This window comes from Protomyctophum parallelum (genome assembly GCF_964188405.1).
Source record: "Protomyctophum parallelum genome assembly, chromosome: 5".
Taxonomy (NCBI): Eukaryota; Metazoa; Chordata; class Actinopteri; order Myctophiformes; family Myctophidae; genus Protomyctophum; species Protomyctophum parallelum.
The window spans coordinates 18,247,345-18,263,620 of NC_139702.1; the positions used below are offsets into that span (position 1 = coordinate 18,247,345).

The window sequence follows — 16,276 nt, forward strand, 5'->3', positions numbered from 1 at the left end:
ACACACACACACACACACACACACACACACACACACACACACACACACACACACACACACACACACACACACACACACACACAGATAATGACAAAGCCTGCTTTGGTGCTCAAGTTACGTGGAAGGACCATATAAAAGAAAGCTTGACAGTGATATGGCAAACTAACAATGACACGCACACGCACACACACACACACACACACACACACACACACACACACACACACACACACACACACACACACACACACACACACACACACACACACACGCATCAAATTAGCTTTAATGAAGTCCCTTCTACCGAAAAGAGGAGCAGAGGAAAGGAGAGATGAGAGTATGAGAGGAAAGGAGATGATAGTGTAGAAGAGGAAAGGAGATGAGAGAGGGGGATCAGAGGAGGAGAGGAAAGGAGGACAAGGTCACCTGGATTGATGACGCTCATTAGCCTAATAAGATACTTTAATGAAGCGCGCCAAACACTGTGGAGCACTGTCCAGACACGCACACGCACACGCACAAGCACACACACACACACACACACACACACACACACACACACACACACACACACACACACACACACACACACACACACACACACACACGACTCAAACGCTTGTTGCCTCTTATAAGCTTGCTGATATTTTTGGCACTTGCTCTGCTGACACAAACATGCACGCACACTCTCACATGCACACACTCACACACGCACATACACACATGTAGCGACAATATTAGACCATATTCCACAATTGGGTGTTTTTACTAATATTTCTTTACGCTCTCAAGATTCAATAACAAAGCAATACAATGCTATAGCTAAGCAGATTAGCATCTCCATTACCAAGCAGATGTGTTGATATTTCTCTGTTTGTATCAATAACAGAGTGATATTTATCATATCTCTTTGAGTCGGGGCAGAAGTAGGCCTCACATGCACCCAGCACCCACCTCTCCCTCTGAAGACTGCAGCAGGAGGTCTTTTCGACAGGAGGCCTTGAAGTCTCCCACCCCGGCATTCACCTCCACACCCCGGGGGGCCTCCAGGGTCAGGGAACGTGTCGGTGATTCCAACCTGAGGAGGAACAACAGCGTTTATCCATCAGAGGCCAGACTCACTAGGGAGGAACAACAGTGTTTATCCATCAGAGGCCAGACTCCCTGGGGAGGAACAACAGCGTTTATCCATCAGAGGCCAGACTCCCTGGGGAGGAACAACAGTGTTTATCCATCAGAGGCCAGACTCCCTGGGGAGGAACAACAGCGTTTATCCATCAGAGGCCAGACTCACTGGGGAGGAACAACAGTGTTTATCCATCAGAGGCTAGACTCCCTGGGGAGGAACAACAGCGTTTATCCATCAGAGGCCAGACTCCCTGGGGAGGAACAACAGCGTTTATCCATCAGAGGCCAGACTCCCTGGGGAGGAACAACAGCGTTTATCCATCAGAGGCCAGACTCCCTGGGGAGGAACAACAGCGTTTATCCATCAGAGGCCAGACTCCCTGGGGAGGAACAACAGCGTTTATCCATCAGAGGCCAGACTCCCTGGGGAGGAACAACAGTGTTTATCCATCAGAGGCCAGACTCCCTGGGGAGGAACAACAGTGTTTATCCATCAGAGGCCAGACTCCCTGGGGAGGAACAACAGTGTTTATCCATCAGAGGCCAGACTCCCTGGGGAGGAACAACAGCGTTTATCCATCAGAGGCCAGACTTTTTTTTACTTAAAATAATTAAGGCATGGAGTTGGTAATGAATTTTTTATTTGATTTGATTCATTTAGAAAAGCAATCACAATACAACATTATAATCAGCGATTCAAGGATTACGCAGTAAAGTCCAAAGACTTATTTCCACTGAGGTCCTCTCACACTGAACGGAACAATACTTTAAAATACATCACAAATACATAACAGTACATATACATTACATACACAACACAACAGGTACGTCCCTAACCATCCCTCTAAGATGACCCTTTATAGGCATTAGAGCTACAGTATGAGCTATTGGCATGTAGCCTATACTGTATATATTTCCTTTCCGTGTGGGGAGTGGTGTGGTGGCGAAAATGCATATAAACACTTAGCTCTGGTCCATAGCTCTAATGCGTTGCATTTAGAGCTATGTTACTCTCAACTTCCGCCGCTCGCATGAATGCAGACCAGCCTCTCCTCTTTAGCGTAAATAAAAATAAAGTTTTTGCTACTCACCAAAACAAAGGCGAGTTGTGTCATTAGAAAGCCTACTTTCCTTAGTGGACACACTCTGAGCCCCCCACCACACATATAAATAGTACTTTTTGGCCAGAAAGGGATTATATTTCACCGGAGGAAGAATATTCTCTATGAGGCAGTTCTCTGGGCAATATCGGTAGAGCGGATTAACTAAAAGTATTTTTTTCCGGTGGAAACTAAATCCCTTTTTGGCCAAAAAGTACAGTTTATACGTGTGGTGGGGGGCCACTAAAGAAAGTAGGCTTTCTAATGACACAACTCGCCTTTGTTTTGGTGAGTAGCAAAAACGTTATTTTTATTTACGCTAAAGAGGAGAGCCTGGTCTGCATTCATGCGAGCGGCGGAAGTTGAGAGTAACATAGCTCTAAATGAAATGCATTAGAGCTATGGACCAGAGCTAATAAACACTATGGTATATTGATAAATGTAATGAAGCCTACCAGTAGATACCACTGACAAACTCATTAGAGACTGCCGACTCATGTAAACCTATTTCAAACTGTGTGAGTCAACTATAGAATAGAGTCCATGTCCATTTAAGGCATGACCATCTCTTGTTACTCCTGAAACTCTGTAGCCTACACTCCTGAAAGTATAACATATGTGTGACATGTGTGGAAAAGAGTGCTGGGGGAAGCTCTGGAGGGAGACACTAGTCTCTCTCCGGTGTGATGACATATACAATAAAATAATGGAGTTTGAATCCTGATGGTTGAGTCCTGCTTCTTCCTGATGTTGTTTACTTACTAATAGTAATATCAAAAGCTGCCAGAACAGTGGGAAGCCACCTCTATTTTAAATGCGTTAGACCAGTGGTTCTAAAACGATATAGAACGATATAGTAAAATGATAGTGAATGGTAACCCACATTTAATGAAATGAGTGAAAGCGTTGCACCAGGTGAAAAAGAGATGGTGACTCCTATTGGTCATATAGTGCACCTTCTCCATATGTGTGCCTATGTTTCCTATTCAATATCCATATTGATTTACATAAAAGTCAGACTTTTATAAACATAGTCTGATAAGACAGACTACATCAGAAATTAATCACCCACCTCAGTGGAACACTCAACACTCTCTGTCTGTCTGTACCAGGCTTTAAGTTTACACACAGACACACACGGAGCCGGCGTAAGGGGTTGGTCCTTATTAAGTTCGGTCGAATTAAGTTAATGAAAACTTGATTGGACAGAGAAAAGTCCAGGGTACACCGGAAGCTATCATTGGAAGTACAGTAGAACATAGAACATAAATTATTCTTATTATGATCTGCTGTTGATCCTCCCATCGGCGACATGGGAGACTGGGGATATCATGACAAGAGACAAACGCGCATTCATGCTTTTCACTAACTCATTCACTGCGGGGCTATTCGGATACAATAATTTAATTCCCTTTGTCGCTCAAATACAGGCTGAAATAGATTTCTCTCAAAGAGTGAGACTTGGCAGCCCTGGACTCACTATTCAGCCAGTTTAAGTGTAATGAATGAAGTGCAAGGTCTTTTTGAACCTATGTTTTTCCCCAACAAAAAAGTCTAAAAAAAATTAATATTGATAACAGTGCGTGCGTGCGTACAACATAATGAGAAAATGTAATATTCATGTTTGAAAAAGGGAGAGACACTACAAGTTAGTGCTGCACGATTCTTGCTGAAAAGTGAATCTCATATATCATATCATCTTTTTTCTCATGACAATATTGATTGGCTTTAGTCTGTAGTTGCTGAACATTACTACATTCAAAATGTTGCACCTGGAGCCAACTATACTGTGGCTTGACTTAAAGTCTTGACTCTTAAAGTCTCTAGTAGCAAAAACATAAGAGTAACTAAAATGAATTGGACAGCCAAGTAGTGCTGTGCAATTCTGGCTCAGATTTAGAAATGAGATCACATAGGTGTCTGAATCTAGATCTCAATCTTTGTTTGATTAATTGTGCAGCACTACTACATGTGTGACCTTCTAAACCAATAATGAATTGTGCACTCAAAGCGCTGGTTCAGATGGTCTGATGTTCAGCCTTAATGTCAACGAAAGGTGAGTGCCATGCACAGCCATTCATCTACATCTCGTCGCTGTCAGGTGGAAACTTTGTATGTCCAAAATTGTTCCCTTTTTATTATCATATAAAAGTATAATAGAGGGCATGAATGCAACATCATACCCGGAAGTTATGCGGGAACGCCTACTGAGTGGCAAAAGACAACTTTCTGGCCTCGACAGCCTCTACATCCAAACAGAAAAGTCCTATCTGATTGCATTAAACAACGGTCAATGACGTTAAACTCACAACTACCTACATGCGGAAGCCTCAAAAAGCCACTCTCTCCCCCTTCCACCACTGCATAGTACACACTGTTGCCCACCATCCGTCACAAACACCGGCGTCACACTCCATAAAAAACACCCTTCATCCTGTTGACGGAGAGTGCAGGAAACAACATCGCTGACCCTTCTCCGTCCTGGTCACACAACCTGTTCCAAAGACCAGAGGTTCCAGTCTTTCAAGACCATTACCTCTGACACCACAGGAACCATTCATCTAACAAGAGGACAGCTATGGGATCAAAATCAGCCAGTAGCGGACAAGGTACTCAAACCCAGTAGTACTTGCGTCAAAGTAGATACTCAATATCGTTTGCTGTCAGGCATGCACCTCTTTTTGTGATTTTATTTCCACCCGTAAATTAATGTCCTGTTACACAAAATTACCACAGATGCAAGCTTGAAACGTGGCAAGAAGCGATGCGTTTCGAGCTTGAAGAACTGCTACTTTTACCATTTTTAATCCTGCAGAGTAACCGTTTTTGACATGAGGTTTCTACCCGAGGCGATAATTGTATAGATACTCTCTTCCCGTTGTCAACAACGTTGAAATGTAGTGGAGTCTAAAGTACATTATTTGCCTTTTAATTGTAATGGCGTGAATGTCAGAAGTATTCAAATACTCGAGTAAAACACAGATACAAAAAAAATGAAAATTAGGCCTACAGTACTAAAGTAAATGTACCCCATACCCCGTACTCCAGTGTCCACCACCTGCAATCAACCCTCCACTGGCCCGCATATCGCAGGTATATGGAGCTCTAGATCATGAGGAATGCTTACTACCACTGTATGTCACCTATTATTACATCACCATCCATCTGTCCCGCAGAGACTTACAGCTGACATTGACCTTCCTTGAACTCTGCACGGTTCATGAGATTGTATAGGCGGCACCGTGAGCCACCAAACCATGAACCGCCAGAGTTATCACTGATTTGTATATAATTTGACCAATTTAGACACAAAATCAAAATGGCATTTCACGTACGCTATCGTTTCATTTTAGTTTGTTTTGTAAGTACAGCATACCGTTTGAATTATGTCTTCTTCTCTTATGAATTAATGTTTTTATTATAATTATATATATATATATATATATATATATTAGGGATGTCCCTAATATATATTATACTTTTTTCGCTTCCGATCACGATCCTGATACTTCAATTTCTGTGTTAGCCGATACTGATACAGAATACCGATACCAGTGTCGTGATCTCATGTTGTGTTTATAGCTATCTGGCTATATATCTCGTGTATAGCAATCTAGCTATATATCTCGTGTTTATGTGTTTATAGCAGACTCCTCACTCAAATGTGCACTTGCAGTTTGGGCAACTCCAAAGCAAACTCCACTCCACAAACTCCATGTCCCAACATTTTATTTACCTGCCATAGTGTCAACAGTAACACCTGTGTCGGATCGGTGGTTAGACTGGCATATTCACCGATACCGATATGACCCGATATGACAAATAAGGGCCGATCCGATACTTTTCCCGATACAATACAGTATTGGGACATCTCTAATATATATATTGTGGGGTCTCTGTGCGGCCAGCCAGGTAGGCGCCTCCACACCGGAGAGAGGCAGGTAGAGGGAGGCGGGGCACCGCGGCAGCCGCTGGGACGAATCATAGCGGACCGCTACGTACCTGTCTGCATTTTGAATCAAGCCGATTCATTCCCAACTGCGGCAGACACCGGCGGGGTATAAAAGCGGCCGCCTCCCTCCATTCACCGCTTGTCCTCTCTGTGTGTGCACGCATATAGGCCTCTGGCGGTAAGAGATCTCACACATGATTCCCTCTCTAAATAATGCCATGTATTGTGACACTGTGTAATTGTGACTATCTCGCCCTCCCGCAGGCATTTGACTGGCTCGACACGGTCTCAGGAGAGACCGAATAGGAAATACAGGAAAGACGGTGATGACTGGCAAGCGCCACCGTGGATAGGAATCCCCCCCCCCCGTTCTACCCTGGAACAATACGTGACTATATACAATTATACATCCGTAGGGTTTCTCTTTGGGGACCCTGCCGGAATTGAGTTGGCCTCCGGCCATAGAGTCCGAACAGGAAGAAATACCTACTGTATGTTAATAGTAAATCTCTATATTCACCGCCCGGACCTCCCTGCCCCTGGAGAAGAAGATAAATAGAGACCACACCTCCTATCCGCCTTTCCTTGTAAACTCACTTCTGAATAAACACAGCCTGCGGGCAAATCTCTCTCTCTTGTCTTGGTTTTGGGTCAAAGTGCGACAATATATATATATATGTATATAATTATTATATCACATTTCAGTAGCGTATTGATTCTTATATGCTGATGCATCAGTGAAAGACAAGTGCGCTGTCAGGTCGATACGCTGTATAAATACAAGCTGAATACCGATTTGAACTGTGGGATGGAGCGTGTTGATCTGGTCTGCTCTTAACCCTCTAACACCCGCATTAATTTCTACTTGCAAAAAATAGATTTCAACCTTACTACTACTTTGTACTACTAGGACTGAGACTAGGACTTAAAAAAAATTAAGTTTGGTGAAAAATTTATAATAATTATATAATAAATTAATAATTTACATTTTGGGGATATCTTTCACAATAATGAATAAAACATGTTCTAGACATTCTAATGATCACAAAAAAACATATATTACAATTATTTTAACTACTTTTATTAGGGTAAAGGTCAAAAGTCTTAGGTTAAAAAATGTTCAAAATTGCACAGAGTTCAGACATTTTTTATTTGTGTGAATTTCAGCCTCTGTGGGGGGTATTTATATGCAAATATCATGACCAATGGCATTGAAATGGCATTGCAATGAACATCACTGATGACGTTTAGGTGAAAAAAGAACGGAAAAAATAATAATAATTTAGTAATTAAATAAAATAAAATTGTTGCTAAAAAGCAACGCTGGGTCTTAGAGGGTTAACATCCCCTAGCCGGAACCAAGGTCAGCATCCCTGTTAGTGACTCATCACATCTGGACAAACGGAAAGCAATAACGCACTGGCCTCCAAGTTTAACGGTAAAGTTTCTGCATCAGTGTTTGACACACTGCAACAGAATCGTTACAGCCGACTCTAAAAAAAAAAGTAGCCCTGATGAAAAGTGACAACCCAACAACCCAGAGAACACTGGCATTTATTGCGTGGCCAGTTTATTGTCTGTTAACTCTTCTCCTGGTATTTGTTTGCAGCTTATCATGGCTGTCGTGGGCACTAAAGCATTACCCTGTTGGTTGTCCTTGTCCTTCCTCCCCTTTGTGGTTTGTGGGTGTGAAAGTCTACATCCTAAATACTTGCAAAACCATGTTAAAATAATAAGGAACAAAGTGATTTAATATAATCACAGTATAATCACTTTTATTGCAGATCTGCAGAATAATACTGTAAAGAGCCAGCATTATCTGACTCTTGCATTGCGTTAAGTTCTCTTTACTCTGCATAATCTAAAGAAAAGCTAAAAAAAAGTTGTCCCATTCTCAATAAAGAGGAAGAATAAACAAACAGGAGGTCCTTAGAACGTATAAGTAATACGAAATACATCATCGGACTATCACACTCGACTGGATAATACCTATTTTATGTTGCGTAATTATATGAGTTTGATATTATCATAATGCAGCAAGAGATACTAGTGTGGTTACACAAGTAGTTATAACAGTTCTACAACACAATTCTTCATTTGCTAACTTTTATAATAATATAGTTATTATGATGAAACCCACATTCTTCCACAACCAACGTGCACATAATCAGCAGAATACTGCTGATACACCCACATCCACAGTTTAGGTCAGAGCATTCTCACCCCAAAGTACCTTCTGCGCCTCTTGCTGACGTTGTGGGTGAACATTCACTATGAAACATGTTGATGCCAAGAAAACAATGATTTACTATCTGCCTACAGCCTCTATGCACAGTTAGTGGACGTCGCTGTTCTGTTCCACAATCCACACACAGTCGCAGTTGCTCTGACAGAGATACTGGGGTCAGATATAAAGTCCTCTGCAAAATGTCCTCTTGAAGCTGTCAGGAACCCAGGTTTGTTTGGACCCATATGCAGAACTCAAGTCAAGGCAGGATAGTTTAACAAAGGCTTTACTTAAGCATGGTCACAGGCAGTCTTAAATAGTCGGGTGGCTCAGGGGTAGAGTGGCCGGATGGCAACCGCAAGGTTGACAGTTCAAATCCGGACACCCCCAGTGTTGGTGTCGAAGTGTCCTTGAGCAAGACACTGAACCCCTAATTGCTCCTGATGTGCTGGTTGGTGCCTTGCATGGTTTCCGCCGCCATTGGTGTATGCAAGTGTGTGTAAATGTAATGCACGATCTATGTAAAGCGCCTTGGATGAAGGCGCTATGTATAAATGCACCATTTAGTCTAAAGAGTCCGGAGAGGGGAAGGGCTTTGTAGCTCAGGAGGAATACACTGGCCAAATTCTCACCACAAGCCAAGGGCACAGTTAAGTCCACAGGGCATGGGCAGAGGCAGGCAGCACAGGGCAGTGTGACCGACGCGTAGGAAGCTATATGATTCGAGCCATACTGTATGCCAGATGAACCTTACGTTGTTTTAGGACCAAGAACAGAGAAGAACATGCAAGCTCAAGAGAGAAAGGAGGGAGAGGGAGTTGGCACCCAACAGAGTGTGTGTGTGTGTGTGCGCGTGTGTGTCATCTCTCCTTTGCGCTGTCTCTTCTCTCCTGCACAGTGTCAACACATAAACAAGAGGAGAGACTGCTCCTCTGTTCCATTTCACACTATTTCTCACCTTCCTCACCCACGCTACTCTTGTGTCTCTGTGGATTTTTGTTTTTCTTCCTCCCTCGCGCTCTATCCATGCTCACATGCAACTGCTGTAGACAGAGCACACTCTGGTCTATTTCTTTATTTTATTTGCAGATCAATAGTTGTAACTCTGGGTGTAGCCCTGATACGTTCCCTCAGTCCCTACGCTCATTCTATAGCTCCGAGATGAGGTCACGTACAACCCCCCTCCCACTGCGGTTCAGAAACGGTGCATGGTTTCCACCAGGAACGCTTCTTACCCTTTTCTGCACATTGTATCCAAAAACTGAAGGTTCGCTATGGGCTAAACTAATTTAAACTCAGGAACGGCCAAGAAAATCCAAGTTTAAACGGTTAAACTAGCGTTTAAATTTAGCATGCTTTTCAAGAAAGTTGAAAAGCTTTAGCGCCTCCACGGCGCCTCCTCTGGTTGAATGTGGAATTAGATTTTCCAACTGACTTAAGTTCAGTCGACACACACTCACTAAACAAGCTATTTAAATGCTTGTTTAACCGTTTAAACTTGGATTTTCTTGGATTTCCAAAGTTTAAATTAGTTTAGCCCATTAGCAGACCTTCACTTTTTGGATACAATGTGCAGTAAAGGGTAAAATGTGTTCCTACTTCCTGGTGAAAACCATGCACCGTTTCTCAACCGCAGTGGGAGGGGGGTTGTATGGGAGGAGGGTTGTACGTGACCTCATCTCGGAGCTACAGAATGAGCGTAGGGACTGAGGGAACATATCGGGGCTACTCCGGGTGTAAAGCGTTCATTATATTTACGGTGGCAATCAGTGCAACAGAGAACACTTCTCCTTGACTCTATTATACTGCCTGAGACATTCAGCTTGATGACAATGCAACATCTTTACACAGTAAAATACTTAACCTGCACTATGTAACTTTCCTCTTCTACCCCAGATTCGAACCAGGTTGCCAGCGCAGACATTTTTACCATTGAGCTACTAGAGCTTGCCTGCTTGCCCTATGGGGATGAATCGAATCATGTAACCTGACTCCGCCAAATGGTGGCAGTAGTGAGTTCCTCCTCCTGCCTCCATCTGGACTCTTTCGGGCAGAGCGGATTTCGGACCGATCAGTGGCAGCTAGATGCGGGATCAAGGCGAGCTGTGCCATATAGCGCACATGTAAACACAACCTAACAAGACTACAACTCGAAATTATTATGGAGATATCAGATTTTCCCCCCGTTGGTTTGGGTTCATCGTTTCTGCTTGAGAGAGACCAGATTGAGGTAGGAGGAGGGACCTTGAACTCAATGCTGCCGCAAACTGGCGGAGACAGGTTACAAATCTTGACCATTAGGTCAACATTTGTCAGATCCTGTGTTTAGGTGAGATTTGACTTTTGACACGATCTAAAGGTCTCAATAGAAGAGCAGGGAGACAAAATTCAACCACACCAATTGTAAGTTATATTGTATTACCATACAAGTTATATTGTATTACAACATATTGTGTGATTGCAATTGTATTAATAATAAAAAAGTAACATAGTGCCACTTTAATTTAGTGTAACCAAATGGAAGACAGGGTTAACATGAGCAGGAAACTTGGTCCTGAGGGATTTTACTGTGTGGACTCATTATGTGGCCGTATACCCTTTTAACCTCTGACCCTGCACCGATGACCTAGTTCCTTTGCCTTTGTTGTTCCCCCGCAAAATATCGATCGTGACCCTTACTGTCTCCTTTTACCAGTGTGCCCATGGAGAAACGCACTGCCCCTTGCTCCATCTTCAGGGGTCAAGTCTCCACCCTACAACACGGAGCATCATTCAGCTGTACAATTCCACCTCAGCTGACATTCCATTGAGCTGTTAGCACTAGTGTTCTCTCTCTCTCTCTCATTCGTGCTGCACACTAGAAGGTCCCCAGAATTGGCAAACAGTGTTTTGCAAACACTGTCCCCTGAAGCCTTCAATAAGGGCATTTAGACCAACCCAGCCAACGTGCCTCAAAGGCAAAGCTATCTGTCACCTTTAGCAAGACAGGATTCAATTGCAACTGTCATTTTGGATTCTGTCCACTCTGAGGTGGACTTGTGCTTACGTCATCACCTGAGTAAAGCATTCAGCCGTATTATATTATGCCAACGTTCTGTTTTGGTACCACACTCCCGTGTGTGAGTAAAGTAAGATATCACTTTGCCAAAACAGTAATATTATACCATATTAAAAAAATATTACATATTACTTTTTTGTTTTTGTTTTGTTGGCTGCAGTTTGAAAACATTTCAGGGTCGAGAGAGATTGCTAATGATGGACCTAAGAAAATCGAAGATACAGTATGTATAGAGTCCCCTGTATTCATGGCACCCATTTAAGATGTGGGACATGGTTTCAGCTATTTGTACATGATCGTGATGTATACAGTGAGGAGCATGATTGCCTGGAAACCAGACGGAGAGATTTTGTTTAGATGGTAAAACCTGCATTCAGAGTAAAGACAACAATGCACTCATCTATGGCAACAGTTTTGAACAGTGTGAGAGACAGAATGGTCCGCAGCAGGGAGACATGCAGTCCAAAGCTGCCACTGCATTTGCTGTTGTGTCCACAATCCACAGGAGGTGGCCTCCGACATGTTATTTAAGCTACTTCTACTGCGAAGTCGAGCATGTTTAGTCTTTAGTCTTCTTTTTTAAGGATATATAACCGGATCACTAAAATCTAATTATTATTATTATTTTCTTTGCTTGACCATTCCTTCTTCAGCACTCCTAGACATGTTTCGCGCATGCACACTGCCGTTCACTTCCTTGCTTATGGCCCGACTGAACTGTCTCTTTACTCTCTCCATGGTTTTGATAAAACGGCAATGATCCGTCATCATTTCTGACACACACACACACACACACACACACACACACACACACACACACACACACACACACACACACACACACACACACACACACACACACACACACACACACACACACACACACTTTATTTATGATATTGAGTTAATTTGATAATGTCTGTGTTTGGATTAAAAACAAAAGAAATATCATACTCTTTGGACAAATTTGTACTTTTTCCACCGTCAGCTGATGCTTCATGTCTGAGTAAAATCGCCCAGGCTGACTTGTTTATTGTTGTAACATAGCTCCTATATGAATGAAACAGTGAACAAGGAAAGACTGCTTTCATCTTTTAAGCTCCAGACTAATGGCAGAAAATCCAGGACTCTCTGAAACTGGACAAACTGATCTCTATAGAGTCATTTTAAGCACTACTTGCAAACACATAACGACTGTACCTGTTTTCTGTAAACCCCAGTGTATTAGTATCATAGCGTCCTCTTTATTTCACTTTATATACAATGGTGTTATTTGTGATCATGTTGTACTCAGGGTGTCCTTGGAAAAGAGCATGCTCTCAATGGTCTTCCCTGAATAAATAAAGGTCAATAATAAAATAAAATAAAAGTGATCTAAGAATTCTCTGGGGAAATCAATAAAAACATAAATAACTCAGGGGGATCGGCCTCTTGCTGCAGTGATGTCAGACTTTGGTGCTCCAGTGGTTTCCCTCAACACAATTTAGCCATGATTATATCTACTTTACTTATACTCTACATGAGTGCTTCATGACAATCTGAGCATGTTCTTCTAAGGTGCTGCTAGGGGGGGGGGGTCGATGCCCCCCCTACAGGGGCTATACGCCTGTCATCTTTAGCCAATGTTAGAAACGCCTCTGGTGAAGATCTTCTGCTAGTCTGACAAGTGAGGCAATTATGGTGATGTTGCCTCAGGGTGAATACCTCTGATGGGCAGATGCTTGCAGAGTGCAGACGCATGCTGTCCTCTGCACACTTCCTCTCTCTCTGCTCCCCTCACTCACCCCTCCATCCATCCGTCTCTGCCTTTAAAGCCATTCACTTGTCATGCCCTGTCCTTCACTGTCTGGCACAGGCACTATACTAACTCCCCTTCCGGCAGTGTGCAATAACATAGTCATGCAGGCGATAATTACTTCAAAATAAACCTATATCCATTAGTTCAAACTGTTCTTCTTTCAAACGATTATACAATTAACCCACGAGCATCCGTATAGTGGGGAAATCTTTTGCTGAAAATAGCAGAGGGACAAACTCACAGCGCCTTCTCAGTGTGAGCTTGTCGCTTGGCTATTTCTTCAATAGCTTTCTCCACAATAACAGCAAAGAGAAAATATACTAGTATAGCCCTGAGGGACTCTGGTCAACCATAGGGTTTAACACTTCCCTTCCCCAACAGGCGTTACACAAGTTATTCAACTGTAGAACAGCTTTCCTCCCAATAACGAGTTACACAAGTTATGTTTCATTGTTTAATTCATATTTTTATTACGTTTTTAAGACTTAAGACAGAACGGCCTGTTATAGCGCCACCATGAGGCCGATTTTGTGAAACACATTTCATCACGCAAAACAGGGTTTCCATCGGACAGAGTGGGATAGGTGACGCGCTCGGGTGACATAATTGCAAAAACATCTGTCGCACTGGCATGCAAAGGGTCCTGGGAAATTGAGGCCCAATGCATTGCAAAGTGGCGCGCAGCAGGCACTTTCCTCCGCTGCTCTGTTGTGATCGCCACTTTGGAACACTACGACAAGCGATTACACCATTCTAAACGATCATCATGTCGGTGCAGTGGCTCTTCAAAGGTTAATGGAAACTAGGTAGGGAGATCTGGAACACGATTATTTAATCTCAGCAGACATTGTGTTAATGGCAGATTATTTCAAAAGGAAATGTGAAAATACCACATAATAAAGGATTTAGGTGAGTAATCAGACTAATCAATTTAGTCGATTTTGTGAAAAAAAAATCTATTTAGATTTTATTGGGGGGCATGTTGATATATAACACAAACATATATTTATACTGCAATTTTGACACACACACACACACACACACACACACACACACACACACACACACACACACACACACACACACACACACACACACACACACACACACACACACACACACACACTCCCTCTCTTTTCTTCTCCTCCCCTCCCTCTGGCTGTCTCTCTCACTCGGCATCATCCTCTCTCATGTCATCTCTCTTCTCTCATCTTTCCCCTCAAACTATACCTTCCCCTCTGTCCGGACGGTCTCTCGCTCAACCCCCCCCTTCCCCACACACACACACACACACACACACACACACACACACACACACACACACACACACACACACACACACACACACACACACACACACACACACACACACACACACACACACACACACACTCTGTCTCTCTTCATCCTCCCCCTCCCCCCAATCCATTCTCATAGTTCTGTCGCGACCTTCAGTAAACACAAGGCCATTTTTAAACAGCGGCCATATTTGTCTGACCTGACAAGATAAGAAGCTGAACAGGAATGCATCAACTTGAAATGTTTTCTTTTTTTCCCCCGTCGTTTCTTTATCTTAATTCATTTCAGGATGGGGAAAAATGCGGCAGCGAGGCGATCTCTAATTTACATACTGTTTGGAGGAAGTAGGCTGGAGTAGTGAAAACAAGCAAGCTGTGTGCTTTTGATTTGTATTGATTCATGTGCAAAAATAAATGTTGTGCTCTTGGCATCTAGGATTGATTTTAGGCAGATACCAGATTCTGAAGCAACGTGCTATACGTTCCATAGAGTGAAATCTTTCACTTTTAGGTTGATTCTTTTTTATTATTCAGTAAGTATTTTGTTTCTTTCGGCTGCGTTAATAACTGACCCCAAGGCTGTGTGCATGTTGTCTGTCAATCAGAAACCATGTCTTTATGTCTAAAACGGTTACTCTTCAGGAAATGGAATCCAAGTTGATCCAATGTAGTTATTGTTTAACCTCGAGCTCTTGTTTACATTGGTCAATGGTTAAATATTTATAAAAGCCATAGACATGCTTAACCACTTTCAACCCTATTTTTCTATGTCCCTATTTTGGGCATTTTATTATAGGTGAAAATACAGCAGATATACCCAACAACAAAATGATTCCTCACCATTAGTGTCATATTAGTATTAAGCTGATAAATAGTTTAAAAACAAGCAGACAATAATATAATATAATGTCCCTTGATATGACATCAAAGAATATAGACTTTGAAAACATGTATATTCTATAGCACAAACAATCCTATTTCATGAACAGTAAACCAGTAAGACACCTAAGGGAAAGAAGGGACGTCGCGTGCACGCATCCGCCTCATTGAGGGCAGACTGCTGGGCGAGAGCTGGTGCTTTGGCATCGGGGGTTAGATCAACATGGAAGGAATTCTGTACTCGAGCATGTCCTGAGTGTACAGGGTTTGATGAGATCAAATCAACATATGGAATGTCAGAACAGGTCAGCTCCATATATGGAGCTGTAAGGGTGGTAACGGGGACATTCTCTTGAGTGTACATGGTTTGATGAGGGCCAGGCCTTCATTTTCGGGCCTGTTGAGAACTCTAGACTGACTGACTGACGGACAAAAATTTACGATTTCATAGTAAATGTGACCTGCGGTCGTAATAAAAACAAAAACATGGCAATAAGAGCCTACATGCATTGGTTGATGAGGAAATATTATGCAGGAACAAAATAAACACTCCCCTGTTCCCAGCACAACACGTTGTGGGTCCAACAGTGAAAAAAAACGTAAATGGCTTGTCATGATTTCTCTTTCTCTTCCTATTGTATCTCGTGGATAGATGTTGGATTACCCAGATTCTGACGGATCAGACATACATTACATACTCATACATCCTGGAATACGGACGTATGGACAACAACTTCAGCACCACGGACAGTTACTGCAGCTATAGGGACAACAACTTCAGCACCACGGACAGTTACTGCAGCTATAGGGACTACTTCAGCACCACGGACAGTTAC

General features: G+C 42.7%; 1 protein-coding gene across 2 annotated transcripts in view; it reads right to left on the reverse strand.

Annotated features, from left to right (window-relative positions):
- LOC310858707 (zeta-sarcoglycan-like) overlaps positions 1-16,276 on the reverse strand; it is a gene marked incomplete at its 5' end in the record, with an annotated part of 557,496 nt that overhangs the window by 24,672 nt on the left and 516,548 nt on the right. For both annotated transcript variants that reach the window (XM_083764948.1, XM_083764949.1), the window contains one exon: positions 955-1,078. In XM_083764948.1, coding sequence (XP_083621074.1) covers positions 955-1,078 — 124 coding nt within the window. The remainder of the gene's footprint in view (positions 1-954; positions 1,079-16,276) is intronic.